Here is a 14,905-nt window from a genome sequence, read left to right on the forward strand (position 1 = left end):
TAATGAAACTGAACCATTATTTTGACGTTTACATCCATACAGATGTTTTTCGGCTACTCGAAGCGACACTAAAACTAAGTGACACTGCCTCTTCAATGATTGAAAATCTCTGGAAAAGATTTAAATTGAAAAAGGGGTTAAGACTTAAAAAGAGTTCAAGGCTACTGAAAAGATCGAGAAGCAGAAAAAATCCATTCTTATCTCTTCCTCGCTTTTAATTAAATGTCTTTTCAAACTCAGATTCTCTACACGAATACCCTGCGAGCAGAGTCTCCCTCGATCTTCCACTTCCCGACTTATCTAGGAAGATCGAAGGAGACTATGCTCGCAGGGTACTACACGAAACTATTTTGTGTTTTTGCTGGAATAATGGCGTCATTATCTGCCAACACTTACTCAGCCTATCTCTGAAGGCGTGGCTCGGTTAAACACTGTTTAATTGGATTCTAAAACTCTTACTCGTTCCCGATGACCCTCTAATACTGCTAACAGGCCGACTCGGTTAACAAAGTGCGTTTATATGTCCACATTTTCACTAGAAGTGATGAAAGTTCACTTGCAGGTTCGCTCTCGTTCAGCCTGTAAGTCTCATACAGTGACAACGTTTTGGGAAGTTTGACTTGTTCATGTGTAATATAAAAATTTGTATGGCGTTCAAATTCGATCGAAAATTACCACAATATCCCCTCGAAAAAAAAATTACAATTAAGTCTCAAAAAGCTCACCTGGGCCCAGTTATTCAAAGCCCGATTAAGCTAATCCCGGATTAACGCAATCTTTGACTCGAGTTTCATTGCTAACCAATAAAGATTCTTCCAAAAGATTTTTGCTACTCGGTTTTTACCTAGACTTTTCTTTACCTTTAGCTCGAAACCAGCCTCTAAAACCGTATTTAACGAGCGACGATGAAAGCGTCGATTTACTTCTAATCGTAGATTAGCGCCAGTCGGCTTTCGAACAACCCGGCCCTGGTCACGTAAATGCTGTGTTTTCATGGCTTCTCAAAGCTTCCGAAAGCCGTTTTGAGCGGCTTATCTTTCAGCGGCTGGTCCACGTGGAGCACTACATACTATGTAGATAAGATGGTTGGAAAATTTGAAATCAAATTTGACCCGTCATTTGAGGAGAGCACTTCAAAACCTCGCTGAAATTCCCTTTTAAGCACACACTTACCTGCCTCACCATATGCCAAGAAGGATGATGTGCGGTCCTTCCTGAGCAACTAATTCTCGGAAAAGTTCATTTGAGACACAGGGCGAGGCCTTCGTTGAAAACAAAGTTGAATTCAAATCGGGCGCCATTTTAGCTAGGGGGTATCCACATGAAACCTTTGGCTCGCAACAAACTGCACACAAATTCGGAGGGAATTATCTAATGACAAAAACAATTGAAAACTTTGCGGTCTTCATAGAAATATTTTAGTCGTCCCAGAAATCAGTTCACGTACTGTCGTTTTGGCATAGTTTTTTCTTTTTTTCTTTTTTGCCGTTAGTTCTGAGAAAGAGTGATGGCAAATCAAAAAATTTTCTGTTGATAATTTTCCTTATTCTCAACACCATTCTGATTGGCAATGTAACACCGTTACTAGGAGAAACGAGATATGATCATAGATACCTTTTTGATAGGACAATGAAGCGTTCACCGACATTTTCCACCTGGCAGTTTTACTGTCGGTTAAGCTGACACGCCGAAGATCTAATCTGATGGTTAGAAGTTACACTTCAATCTATCTTTCTGGCGGATCCAATAATAGGTAAGAATTATTTTGAACTTCTTGGCGGAAAATGATCTTCATTTGTTACCGGTTGAATTTCGTGGAAATTGTCTGCAAGGCGCAGCCAATTAACCCGGAAATCTCTCGTGATGTGAGCTTCGAGAAGCGAAGCTAATTGCCTTCGTTTACACATGTAAAAGAAATCTCTTGAAGACTTCCCGGATGCGAGGAAATTGGAGGCAACTGACAAGCAGTGATGAAATCCTAAACCATTTTTATCTATGAACTACAGCAAGAAATACAATAAGCTAGAGACCTGCGACTCAAGTCAAGGACAAACGTCTGGAATTGACATTTAGATGATCATTGCTACGACCGGATACGAAAATCTTCACGCGATGTTTACTCCATCGTGATAACAAATTCTAAAGAAATACCACTAAAAGCAGTCCCGTGCGAAAAAGGTGGCTTCAAGTCACTGTTTAGATCGATCGCACATAAGTCAGTGCGTATTTCCTAGTGTCAATGGACTATAAAGCAATCTGATTCTGAGCAATAAAGCTAAATACGAATTTAAAAAGAGACTGACAATGGAGTTCCGCAATTGCAGTAAAAACTAAACATCGAGAAATACAACTGCAGTTAACACTTCCTTTAATTATTTTTTTCTGTGATTGACGTATTAAGCATCTTGCTTTGCAAAATTAATATATCGCAGCACGCGTATGATTTTAATTTAGGGTTCAGGTTGGATCATTTTCATGTAATAAATACCCGATGTCAAATACGCTTTCCGCCAAATAACGAGAAAATGTACGACATGCTGTCGTTCTGCTTCAATGTTTACTCTGCGGGGAGAGCTGAAGAGTTTTCAGCAGCGCAAACTTAATCAAGCCAATGGTGTTAGATAACACGAACATCTGCTGCGCGGGGATGGGTTCAAAAATACACTTTGTTCATCAGTACTAAATATCTCGACCTTTTAAAGATAAGCTTCAATAAAGCATTGGATACAACGATGAAAAAGCTATTGAAACTTACTTATTTTTCATCAAAACTGAGACTGCAGTGACAAATATAATATAGCTTAACCAAAGTGACTGTTATTGTTTTTAGTTCGCTAGGCCGCCGACATATTAAAGACAACCTCAGTATTCAGATATTCATAGAAAGCTAATGAGATATGCCAACAGAGCCATTAAGAATGGGCGTTATTTATTATTATTTTGTTTTTCTGCTCCACAAAGCAAGAAAACTCAAATTGAAAAGGTCACAGGTTTTTTTAGTTCATCTTAAACTTTTTTCCAAGTCTGTTACAATAGTAACACTTCTGTAAACGGTGCATCTACGACAGCTTTAATTTCCGGCTTCAAGAGAAATCATACTGCGTCGCAGCCAAAGCCGCGCTTACCGCTGTTTAATATCCTCCAGCAGCTGCCTGCGTTTTCTTATCTCTCTGGCAATTTACATTTAGAAATGCTTGTTAATGGAACGGACAATTATCCTTGTGTTTTGTCGCTGTGAAAGTTGTAAAAGAGGGAATCCAGTTTGCTTTACCCTTGTTTTGGCCCTTGCTCAACGTAAACAAATTCATTATACTGCGAAAACTAACTAGTTATCTCGAGTGCATTTGACAAGAGGAAGATTGTTGTTTTGGTTTGAAAAGGTTAGTACAATTCTTGTTGCAATTTTTGTTTCACTGACCCAATGCCATTAGCAGTTAAGCTCAACTTTATGAACATTTATTTCCAGATGCATCATTTTCAGTTTAACTTCTTAAAATACATATGTTACCCGGTCAGAAAAATAGCGAGATAACTAGTAAAATGGCAGCAAGACACATGGACAACACATCTGAACTATGCAAGATACCGACTAAATTCGGTCCTGTTACAGTGGCGTGAAAAAAAAATTCATGCTGCAAATCATTTTAGCGAGGATAAAAGATCAGAATTCTTTTCCGTAATAAGCATCTGTGTCGTAAATCACTCAAACGTTTCCGATCACGAAATAAACAGAAAAATAACATTGAAATGTTTTATCTTGTTCGTGGACGTGAAAATATGGAACAGGTTGCCAAAATGCGCTCAATGTTTTCACGTCTTCTATTGTATTTAGCACCCAGCATCAGCGGAACAGAAAGCAGTAGAGATAAGAGATTTACAATGGCGTTTAGGGCAAACGGCAGAAGTAGCCACGTAGAAGTATCCTGCATTTGCCGCTGGCTCTTTCTTTAACAATAACAACGATAATCGCTTCCGTAAAAAGATTCAAGTTTTCCATTAAAATTGAGTAGTTTTGCATTAGCATCAACTGAGGGCAGAATTGTTTTGCACTATTTTCATCTATGTACGTATTTTTTAAAGAAAACATAAACGCGAATCACACGTTTCCCGTTTGCTGTAAAAGCGATTCTAAATCTCAATAATAACCCAAAAAATGTAGTTTACGGCGCCTATATTGGTATTAGACCATCGAAGGTAATTTTTGACTCCATTTATTTTTAAATGCAGCTCAGCAGAAAAATCAGTGATACTGTTGTAGGGAAAGCCTCAAAACTACCCAGCAATATCTCTTGGGTAAATGAACTTAAAAAAAAAAATAACACTCTTATTTTTCATGTAAAATGTAGGGGAATTAACCTTCAAAACCGCTACACTAAATTCGGCGCTTATCCTACGTTCACCAATACACCCGAACATAGCGATTACCAAAAAGTTACCAACCTTTACTGGCTTCTCGATCAGATGCACCAGCAAACATGAAAGTACGAAATGCGAAAAGAAAGAAAATGCCTGTATATTATTTATAACTCGGATTGATTGGTAAAGTGTTGGAAAGCCACACTCGGGAATACTAAAATTCCCGGCTTTTGAAAGAAATGTACGTGTGATGTTATGTTTTTAACCTGGCGAATAAATGACAGATGATAGATGTATTTTTTCAAGCAGTGACAGCTCTTCCAACAGGAGTCGAACCTGTGAGTTCGGCTTCTGTTAAGAGAACTCGCCGTGTACATAAGGCCAGCAGGCGATAATAGAAAATTGCTTGAAAGGAATTATGCTTTTGCACTCTACTGACAATTTCAATAGGATCGATTGCCGGGCCCATTATATACACTCAGTAAGACAATTGCACGTAAACTTTGCACAGACACAAGTTGGCCTGTTTTATCCCCGCAACGAGACCACCAATGTGCTTCTGATGCTGGCAAACTATCGTTTAATACAACGCAGCATGCTTAGTGACGAACGCACGTCAACTTCTTTTTGCAAACTTCAGTTTCGATCGTGACAAGGCGCTTTTTGATAATTCTCTTTCAGTAAGCTACATCCTAAGTACTGCCGGATAGGTTAGGGGACCGCCGAAAGAAACCTTTACAGTCAAAAGCTCCTTAAGACGATTAGCGACTTAAACCAACAGCAAGTCAAACAGCCGCCGACTGAAATCTTAAATTTGAGGGTTTCTAAGCCAAGTTTTTGCCATTATGTTCTTCTTTTAAACACCTAGAATATATTTTATCATTTTTTCGGTCGTTTCAAACAAGCTTCATTGATCGGTTTTCCTTGAATAAAAAAGGACAGTGTCATCTATTTTTAGTCACACTTCGAAAACCCAAGACACTTTTTCACTTGTCAATGGCAGCTGAAACATGAGTGCCAAATGTTCTTTAAAACGGCGGCTATTCTTGAGATGGAACTGAACTATTTGTAAATGGTTTCGGTTACGGATGGCCCGTGAAGAAGGAAACGACGGCCAACTTGAAAATGTCGCCGTCCGACCTTTTGAACTGAAGTTTTTCCTATCCATCTGAGATTTGTAATAACTCTTTCTTTAAAAATTCACTCGATTTCATTTCCGATTGTGTAATCAATTATCAACTGAGCAATGCGTGTACAGTATGGACAATGCACTGAAACATAAATTTAGCAAATTTGAACAACAAAAAAAAGATAACGTATACTCGCCGTAACACTGTGCCTTAAATGCGATAGAATAACACAGTACTATATAGCACATCAAATGTCCGATTAGCTTTGGCGTTCGTAACTTCAGAGGAGTGCCATCCTGAACAAACATTCAGGCCGTTGAGTCGTCTATCCAATTCAAATAAATATACCTCAGACATCAAACAAATTGAGTTACAAGTCATCGCTTTCATAAGTGGATTCGGATTCAGTCTTATATCTCAATGCCCTCCCTGTCTGAAATTCGAAATGTTTCCCTGTCAACATCACGCAATGTTTTCGTATGCAGTGCGAAATCGCTTTCTCTCAACATCACGCCATGTTTTCGTATGTAATAATGGTTGTCGATCGCATATTATTTTTCGCTTGGTCAGACATCTTCGTGAAAATATTAAACAATCATTCGCAATCGCTTTTTACGAGATTTATATACACGTTGCGAGAAAATGATGAAAGGCCGGAGACTAGTTAAGAAAAGGAAATTTATATCAAGCGAAGGCAGTAAACTAACAAACCTATATATTTGCAAATCAGCCGAAATGGGCGTATCCAATCGAATAAGGGAAATGGTACATGAAAGAAAACATGAAAAACTTGTCGGAACTAAAACGTCAACGATAATAATGAATTGCTTTTCTGTTAAAATAAAGGCGCTTGGGAGAAAAACAACAAAACTACGATGGTTTGAGTGAGTTGGGGTGAAGGTTTTCTCGTTATTTGGCTAACTACAATTTGCTTTTGAGGGATAAATTTTGGAAAATAAATTTGGACTGACGAGGAAAAAAATTGATAATCGCCCATCGCCAAAGGTTTTATGTCATTCAGTGATGAAGCGTATTGTTCCGAGTCATGAAATGCAAGGCTAAGAAATCCCAGCACCTCAGGTCAGTAGAAGTTTACTTACAATATAAGAGCTTCTAACAACTAACTTTTAAGAAAATAATACGTTATGCAAGTATCTGAATCACGGTTGAGGAAAACCTCCACAGAAAATGTAAATTAACTTCGAATTTATTTCGACTCGACTATAAAGAGGACCTTACAGTTGTAAAGCAAAGCGAGTGCCGGAATTATGTTAGTTTTACAGACTGCCATTCGAAAATTGAAATTAATTTGGTGTACACGATTCCCGTCTGAAAAAAAAAAACAGTACAATATGTTTGCACCTGAGCGAGTGTATTGACCTCTCAGAGTTCAATGATTTTAAGTGCTTTCGTTCTAGAGTAATTTCGCTGTTTTTCTGAACGAGCGAAATGCAAATTAAGAAAAAGCTCTAAGGTGGACTTAACCTGCGATCGGGCTTTTAGTTAAAAATTAGCAGCTCTCTCGTTTCCCGTTACTAATGGTCGCTCGAAAGTTTTCGTTTTTCACCTTCCCTTGGGAGTGGTTGATATTTCCAAGCAAAATGAAAACTAATAGAGCTTGAGCCTGAGCACAGGTTATTCGCTTTTCAATGCAGCACAGTTTCTTTATCCTACAAGAAGGACGCCCACCACAGCTAGAATGTTTACATGGAGGGAGGAAGATCCTAGCACTAGGAAGATCCGAGAAGGCGGAAAAACTTTTCGTTTGCTTTACATGCAGAAATTTCGGCCGAAGCGGTTACCAAATGGAGATGGAAAAGAAGAACAACTGTCGGCCTTGAGCAGCTGAACGCCCGGCTGCCGCCATGTTTGTTCTTTTTGTCCCTAGTACTAGGATCTTCCGAGCGAAAGTAGTTTACATGGTGCTAGGATCGTCCTAGTCCTAGGATCTTCCTATCTCTCAGCTAGGAAGTTCTTATCTCTAGGAAGATCGTAGCGCTAGGGCAAAGTACAACTTTTTGCATGTAAACTGAATAGAGAAAACATATGCATGGCGCTAACCAGGATGATCCTCCCTCTAGGATCTTCCTGGTGCTAGGATCTTCCTCCCTACAGGTAAACAGCCTCTAAATGGAATTGACAACCGGAATACAACGTGCGGAGATCATTTTTATCACTGAAACGAAAAACATTACCGAAGATGAATACCAGATCCAAGGCAATCGTGATAGAAAACCAGAAATTTAAAGTAAATGAAGGTAAGCATTTTATAAAAAGTTCCACTTCCAGATGAAGTTTGTTTTCGCAAATATACAAATTTTCTCTGCCAAAATACGTGTTAAATGCATGTCCACAAATCAGGAGCCCATGGAATCCTACCACAAACAACATGTTGTGTGTGTGGTTGACCGTCACCAAATTTGCGCGCGGTGAATTATTAATGCTGTGGTGAACAACGCGGTATTTCAAGATATTTCAGTTAAAAATTAACACCTAATAAGCATCCCAGACGTACGAATTACTTGATGCGATGTGTTTTCTCTGAAGTTTATTGAGCAATACTTTGCTGTGGTGCTATGATGAAAAATAATGTTAATGTATATGCGTTGTTTATACGAGAGATCCCAAGATTTACAGGTAATTTCCTTATAATCAGAAATATTCAATCAAATTTAAAAATATTCGATCAAATTTAGTCCGGTTAAAAATCCGGACTGGCTGGAAGAAGGCCCGTTGGCTATTTAACAATTATCCTGCGAAATCGTGCGGAATATCGCCCGATACTTAGCCGACGAGGCTGTAGGCCGAGTAGGCTAAAATCAGGGGATATTCCGCAAGATTGAGCAGCATAATTGTTTTATTATTCAACACATCATTGATATGATAAAGCACGGTTTTACTGCAGAAAAGCTGGAGATAATCTTCTGAGGTTATTACTTATTTTAAGCACTGTCATTTAAGCACTGTCACTGTCACTGTCACTGTCGACATATCGCAGGATATCTGTTGTGTACGACGACGAATCCATCGTGTGCACCATTACCATATTTGGGCAGTGGTTTAACCTCAGGGCGTGACTTTCACACGTGACCTCTTGATTGTGTCCAGTACCTTAGCTACTCGGCCATGCTGCCTCCTGCAGTGATCGACTGACAAAAGCTTGATGAAAGGAACTCTGTTAGTCTGTGTAACGTAGGAGTTTCAAGTCAGAGAAGGGTTATTTCCCAATTCGAAACGCCAGTTAAATTCAGTTACCGTACACACTGGAAATCGCAAGAACTTTAAATAGATGTAGTTTCGCTTCATGTTCCGTTGCTCAGTATCAGTTCTGTGAGATAATTCTAATTATAGAAACATGACAGATTTTTTTAGTTTATGTTGTCTGTTTAAAATATTTGTTTGATTGCACGGCTCCACAAGCTTCTAGCCTAAAAACTAACCGCGTATAAATAAATTTGCTTTACTTTATTTTTACTTTACGAGATGTTTGGGAGAAAGAAAAATGCCCCGCTGTGTAATACTATTTTACACCGAGTGTTTCTAGTTCTCCTGGAACTTTTACTTCCGTGCTTCCGTTCGTATAGAAAGTAGTCTCATGCATGAGGAGCATAAAGATTCTGTGATCGGAAAACATTTCAGGGACGCGCATTGTTTAACACCTAAAAACTTAATTAAGAACTTAAAAGTCATAAACAATTGAATGTTTGGTCTATGAAATGCTGTGGATCAAGAACAAAAGACCGAAACTGAACACGCAAGCGGATTCCATTCGCGCGAAACTCTTTACCTGAATGCTTTCATGCTAATTTACTTTCTGACTTTCAATACCTATAAATATGCCTTTCCATTATTTCCATTTTACTCATTTGACAATGACGACATGAAGTCGACAAAACTTTATTTTTACTTTACGATTTGTTTGGGAGAAAGAAAAATGCCGCAGTGTATTATTACTTCACGAGTGTTTCGAGTCCTCCTTGAACTTTTACTTCCGTGTTTCCGTTCGTATAGAAAGTAGTCTCGATCATGCATGGAAATTATCCCGTTTTGGGATCGAAAACGTCCTGGTTTATATTTAATTCAGATCGGCTTCTTCGTACATTAATTGCTCCTACGTCACCAATAGGTCACGAAAGATAATCACGAAACATTTAGGCAGAGGTTTTGTTTCTCTGAAGTCACTAACCACACGCACACAGAACCTTGCTGTTTTATTTCCCACCAAAGAAACAAGTGCCGCGCACAAACCCAACGAAACCCGTCCAACTACGAACGGGTTGATTAATTTCACGCTACATCGAAATCCGATGTGCTTAATTATGGGAAGGCACTGTGTGACTTGCACTGAAAAATAGCTTTGAGAAATACCGGAAAATGTGATTTGATGTCGATTAATCTTTCCTTCTTGAATATATGGAAAGGTCTTTAGGTCTTTAATTACTTCCTTCAACAAACGTGACAACTTTCGAGACTGGAACGCTACTATAACCCTTTCTCAATCCCGCGGCACCTTGCTGACTGGAACATCCCGAAAACTAGCTACGTCATAATATTAAAATAGCGATCACCTCAATATAAATTACAACTCAGAACTTTATTCCGAGAATTCTGCAGATTGCATCAATGGAGCATGAGAGTGGCCGGGAGCCCATCAATTTGACGCAAGAACGTCACATTTTAGTGAACTGAAAACAAATCCTAAGGTACAAGAACTATTCGTTTAAAATTTGTGGTCATAACTGTTTAAGGTAACAAAAACACTTTTAATGCCCAACAAGTTAAAATTTGTCAACGGAGGAAAGCTTATTTGGTTATCAACAACTACTTTTTCCGTTTGCATCAGCAACCATGCCATTATCGACGCTTCATTTCGTTACAAATTAACATAGATGCATGATCTTTTCTGCATGAAAGCTTAACGGCTTTTTCCCTATCATTGAAATTTGTGAGTCATGGAACTTTGACTAGCAAAAGCAAAATTGATCAGGGGACTTTGGTATGTCTGGGGAATTTGCATTATTAACCCCTCTCAGTCGTCTACGCGGCATGATTTGATCTGACGTTACCAACCGAGCTGAACGCGAACAGTTGGCTTACGGCCAAGGTGACTTTGCTCGAGAGTTGAAGCCTGAGAACCAGGGTTACGCATAATTAGTATAAAATTGTCGAATGTTAGTTGCTTCAAAAACACATAGATCTGGTCAGAACACTCACGCACGTGGAAGACAAATCCGTGACAGCCATGGCACGCTGCTGTTTTGTCAAAGTTCGGACACACAACATCTCTGCCGGGGACAATTTTTTGTTTTGTTTTTGGTTCCTTGTCCTCCTAGCGCGGAGCGGATGTTTTAAGTAAGTGAATTCAGTGCTTCTGGAGTAATCTGCAAGTTGGCACTCGGTGACTTTTGAGTACTGTTCTGTGTCTGGCTATGCCATGCTGGTGAGTCCTGACGAGGACTAATCAGCTGTCCATTATTGCCTTTCCAACTAGAATTTGGCTATACTATAGAGTTGAAGACTATGTATGAGTGTTCCGGGTAAACCGTAGCTGTTAGAGGTGTTTGTGGTTGCTTGTATTTATTGTTTGTACGTTGTAAGAATGAGTTTGACTGTTGATGTTGTATACGAGCTTGACAGTTGATTCTGTTTTTGTTACAGCAACATCAATACGAAAGAAAAACGCTACACTTATTTTAACCATCGCAGCAATGAAGTTGGCGACTTGGAAGAGACAAGCCGGAACCACTTTATCCTGTTTCTTAACAATGCTGCTTCTGCCCCACACATCAGGAAAACACGACGTCACGGCTTACAAAGATGGTGACGTTATATTGGGTGGCCTATTTAACTTACACTTCGCTGGAAACGAAGAACGCTGTAATGAGCTTTTCACAATGGGTCTGGGACACGCCGAGGCCATGATTTTCGCCATTGACAAAGTAAACAAGGATCCCAATCTTCTGCCCAATGTCACAGTTGGTTACGATATCAGAAACTACTGTGAAAGTACAGCTTTGGCCATGAAAATAACCTACGATTTCGTGCGAGCAAGCGATCCAATCTGCATGTCTTTTACCAAGGTTAACAGTTCGGCCATAGACAACACCACGAAGGTCAGGTCCAAGCCCATCTCAGCACTCGTTGGCCCTTACAATTCTGGAAGCGCGGTACTTGTGGGAAGTCTACTGCAAGTCGTTGATATTCCTGCCGTGAGTCCGACTGCAACAAGCGTAGAGTTGAGTTCAAGGTTGTACAAAGACTTTTTCAGGACGGTACCACCAGACAACTGGCAGGCAAAGGTCATGGCGGACATCATAGAACAGTTTAATTGGACATACGTGGCGGCTGTGGGCATTGATGACTCTTATGGACGAAATGGTATTTGGGCGCTGGAGAAAGAGTCGTACGACAGAAACACCTTCTGCATTGCCTTCTCTGAATTCATCCCGCGATTACGATATCAAGACAAAATCAAGCAAACTGTTTCCAGGATCAAACTGAGACCTAGTATCGGAGTAATCATTGTTTGGCTTTCTGGTGGTTACGGAAGAGCATTCTTAAAAGAGGCAACCGATCAAAGGCTTCAAGAAAAGACCTTGATACTCAGCGACGCATTGACCGCCGAGGAAGCAGTGTTTCTTGACCCTCGCTTCACCATATTGGATGGCTCGTTAGGAATACAACCACGTGACTATCCATATACGGCGTTTGAAGAACACCTCAAAGAGATCACGCCTGGAAAAAGTGCTCAAAGTGGGCTACCGTGGTGGGAGGAGTTCTGGAGATCACAATTCAACTGCTCAGCAACTAACTTGATCGACTCTGAAGTGCCAGCCTGCGACAAAAATTTGACGTCATACCACTCGGTAACAAAAATACGTAGCTCTTTCGTCTCTTATGTAATTGACGCAGTTTACGCTCTTGCACATGCCCTGGATAGCATTTACCGTTGTTCTACAACAGACGGCGTGCAGGCATTAGACAGCTGTCCCTCGGTTCAGCCGACTGTAAAGGGAAGCGATTTACAAAAATACCTCCGGAACGTCAGCTTCAATGGTTCGACTGGCAAAATACGATTTGACAGTTCTGGTGATCCTTTATCTGCCTCGTATGACATCATAAATTTCCAGCGTGGAGCAAGCACGTCTAAGACTTACAGAAAGGTAACTGTAGGAATTTGGGACAAGGAGACCTCCCCCAAGCTTCAGCTCACTGCCTCTGCCTTGCAGTGGAACTCTTTTCTGAACAATCTCTCAGCGCCTGCGTCTTTTTGTACATCTGAATGTCTGCCTGGAACCATGAGAGCACCCACAACGCCTTGTTGTTGGGATTGTATAAAATGTCCACAGGGAACTATTAGCACCGAGGTCGGATCAAGCGGATGCATTGAGTGCGAGCCAGAAACAAGACCAAACGAAGGGCGCACAAAGTGTGAAAATTTGCCAGTCATCAACATCACGCTGACAACCGTTACTGGTATCTGCATTACAGCGATGGCCTCTATCGGATTTGTTCTCACGCTGCTTGTTTGCGCATTCTACATCAAGTTCTATAATACGCCAATTGTGAAGGCGTCTAGCAGGGAAGTCTCATTTCTCCTTCTGTTCGGAATCGCAGCTCTTTTTGCACTGGCCGTCCTTGAACTGGTTGAGCCGAGCGATTTATTTTGTAGCTTAGCAAGTGTCTGGCGCTATTTTGCGCTCACGCTCTGCATCACGGTCCTGTTTGTGAAAACAATGCGAATAACAGGCGTTTTCCAAGTTGACCAAGTGGCGCAACTATTTAAACCCTGTTTTAAAACTGTGACAAGGCAAACCGTCTTAATTTCCGTGATGAATTCAGTGACACTTGCCTTAACGGTGCTGTGGATGTCTATGGACCCTCCTCGGCGCGAGAAAATCCTCCGCTCGGAAGAGTACATCTTTCTTGTCTGCAAACCTTTCCAGACTGACACCGGCTTGCCTCTGTTCATCGTCGTGTGCGGTTACACGCTAACGGTGGCTCTCTTGTGCACGTATTACGCGTTCAAGGCCAGGAGCATCCCTGAGAACTTCAATGAGACGAGGTACATAGGTTTCTCTATGTACATTCTACTGTTATCATCATTGGCGTATTACCCGGTGGTGTTTAGTTTTGAGAGCTGGTACGTGACGCTAGTTTCCTGTTCTACCACGTTAGTGACTTCATTTGGTTTGGTGAGCTGCATGTTCGGACCCAAGATCTACATCCTTATCTTCCATCCCCAGCAAAACACTCTGGCATCTGTCAGGTCACAAGTGTCACAGTACTCGTTTCACATATCACGATCAAAAGTTTGCGCCAAATCCACGGCCATGGGAAGAACTAATACCGCTCTAGATCTTACCAAACCTGAAGGCTAGTTAAATCAGGCAACTCAACAGGAGACTGGGACAGAAACAGAAAAATTAGGAGGGGCTTGGGGAAAGACCGGGTTCTCGGTTCCTCGTCCCCAGTTCTCCGCGCTATTCTAACTCCTTGGCCTCTCTTATTTTAATCTGAGTTGCCTGAAAGAGGCTGTTATTGAAGGTATAGTGCCTTCAGTGAAGTACCAAGGCAAAGCCTTTACAAAACAGAACGAAATTTCAAACAAAATGGACGCTAAAGTCTAAAGAAGCTAAAGACTCAGCAAGCTCTTCAGTGACTTCATCGGTGGAGATGAACGACAGCATTTCTTTCTATTGTTGTTTATTTACGTGCAATGTAAATATTTATGTTGTAAGAATTTTAATTCAGTTTTACATCAATATTAATGCTATTGGGTTTAAAACCCTTCAAGAAACACTTAGTGTGAAAGTCCTGACTGACCTACCCCCAGAGAAAAAGATCGCGGTACATAGGGGCCTTTTCCTCAGTAGCAAAGTTGACAGCGCAAAACTTTGGATACTCCAAGTGAAAACGTGAATAGGAGAGGGGAGGGTTGTAGAGCTTGTTCCGTCAAGTATCTGGTAGATTTTTGGCTGCGATTACAGATGAAGTCTTGGTATATATCTTCTTTGAGTTTTAAACGTTGCGTGAAGGTCGAGTTTGTCTTGGCCACTGGGCCTTAATACCTCAACGTTTGCACGTAAGCCCGGGACAGCTTCGTCTCGTCTGCAAGGAAAACCTTTGTGCTAGTATTACCCTACCTACTTCCTTGTAAACAGAGGCGGGTTATACGAAGCCCAAGTAGTTCCTCGTACAAACCAGTCCAGTACGTTTTTTAATCTCATAAAGTCCCCAACGTTTTAACTTTCAAAACTATTAGAAATCAGTTTAGTTTAGACACATTTCAGTGTATGGGTGCTACTGAGGTGGAGGGCGCTTATTGGAGAGGGGTGCCTTGGAAACAAACACTCATTCAACGGGGAATGTGAGCGTGGAAGGAAGGTGCACGAACTGAATCGTTACGCTAGAAGAGA

The 14,905-nt window shown here is 40.7% G+C and overlaps 1 protein-coding gene across 3 annotated transcripts; it reads left to right on the forward strand.

The window, feature by feature from the left end:
* The first annotated feature begins 2,958 nt into the window (after nt 1-2,958).
* On the forward strand, nt 2,959-14,898 carry LOC146453081 (extracellular calcium-sensing receptor-like). Of its 3 annotated transcripts, none has more exons than XM_085097064.1 (2): nt 2,959-3,380; nt 11,145-14,898. In XM_085097064.1, exon 2 carries the CDS (start codon nt 11,195-11,197, stop codon nt 13,865-13,867), a length of 2,673 nt encoding a protein of 890 aa, XP_084953190.1. In that variant the 5' UTR covers nt 2,959-3,380; nt 11,145-11,194; the 3' UTR covers nt 13,868-14,898. The 3 variants fall into 3 exon arrangements, with proteins under 3 accessions (XP_084953190.1, XP_084953188.1, XP_084953189.1); XM_085097062.1 differs by lacking the exon at nt 2,959-3,380 and adding an exon at nt 7,570-10,838; XM_085097063.1 differs by lacking the exon at nt 2,959-3,380 and adding an exon at nt 7,571-10,189.
* The last annotated feature ends 7 nt before the right edge of the window (nt 14,899-14,905 follow it).

Source organism: Pavona decussata, unplaced genomic scaffold, assembly GCF_977016875.1.
Source record: "Pavona decussata unplaced genomic scaffold, jaPavDecu1.1 SCAFFOLD_353, whole genome shotgun sequence".
NCBI lineage: Eukaryota > Metazoa > Cnidaria > Anthozoa > Scleractinia > Agariciidae > Pavona > Pavona decussata.

Coding starts and splice junctions, on each gene's coding strand:
- LOC146453081 (XM_085097064.1), top strand. CDS start 11,195: ATGAAGTTGGCGACTTGGAAGAGACAAGCCGGAACCACTTTATCCTGT.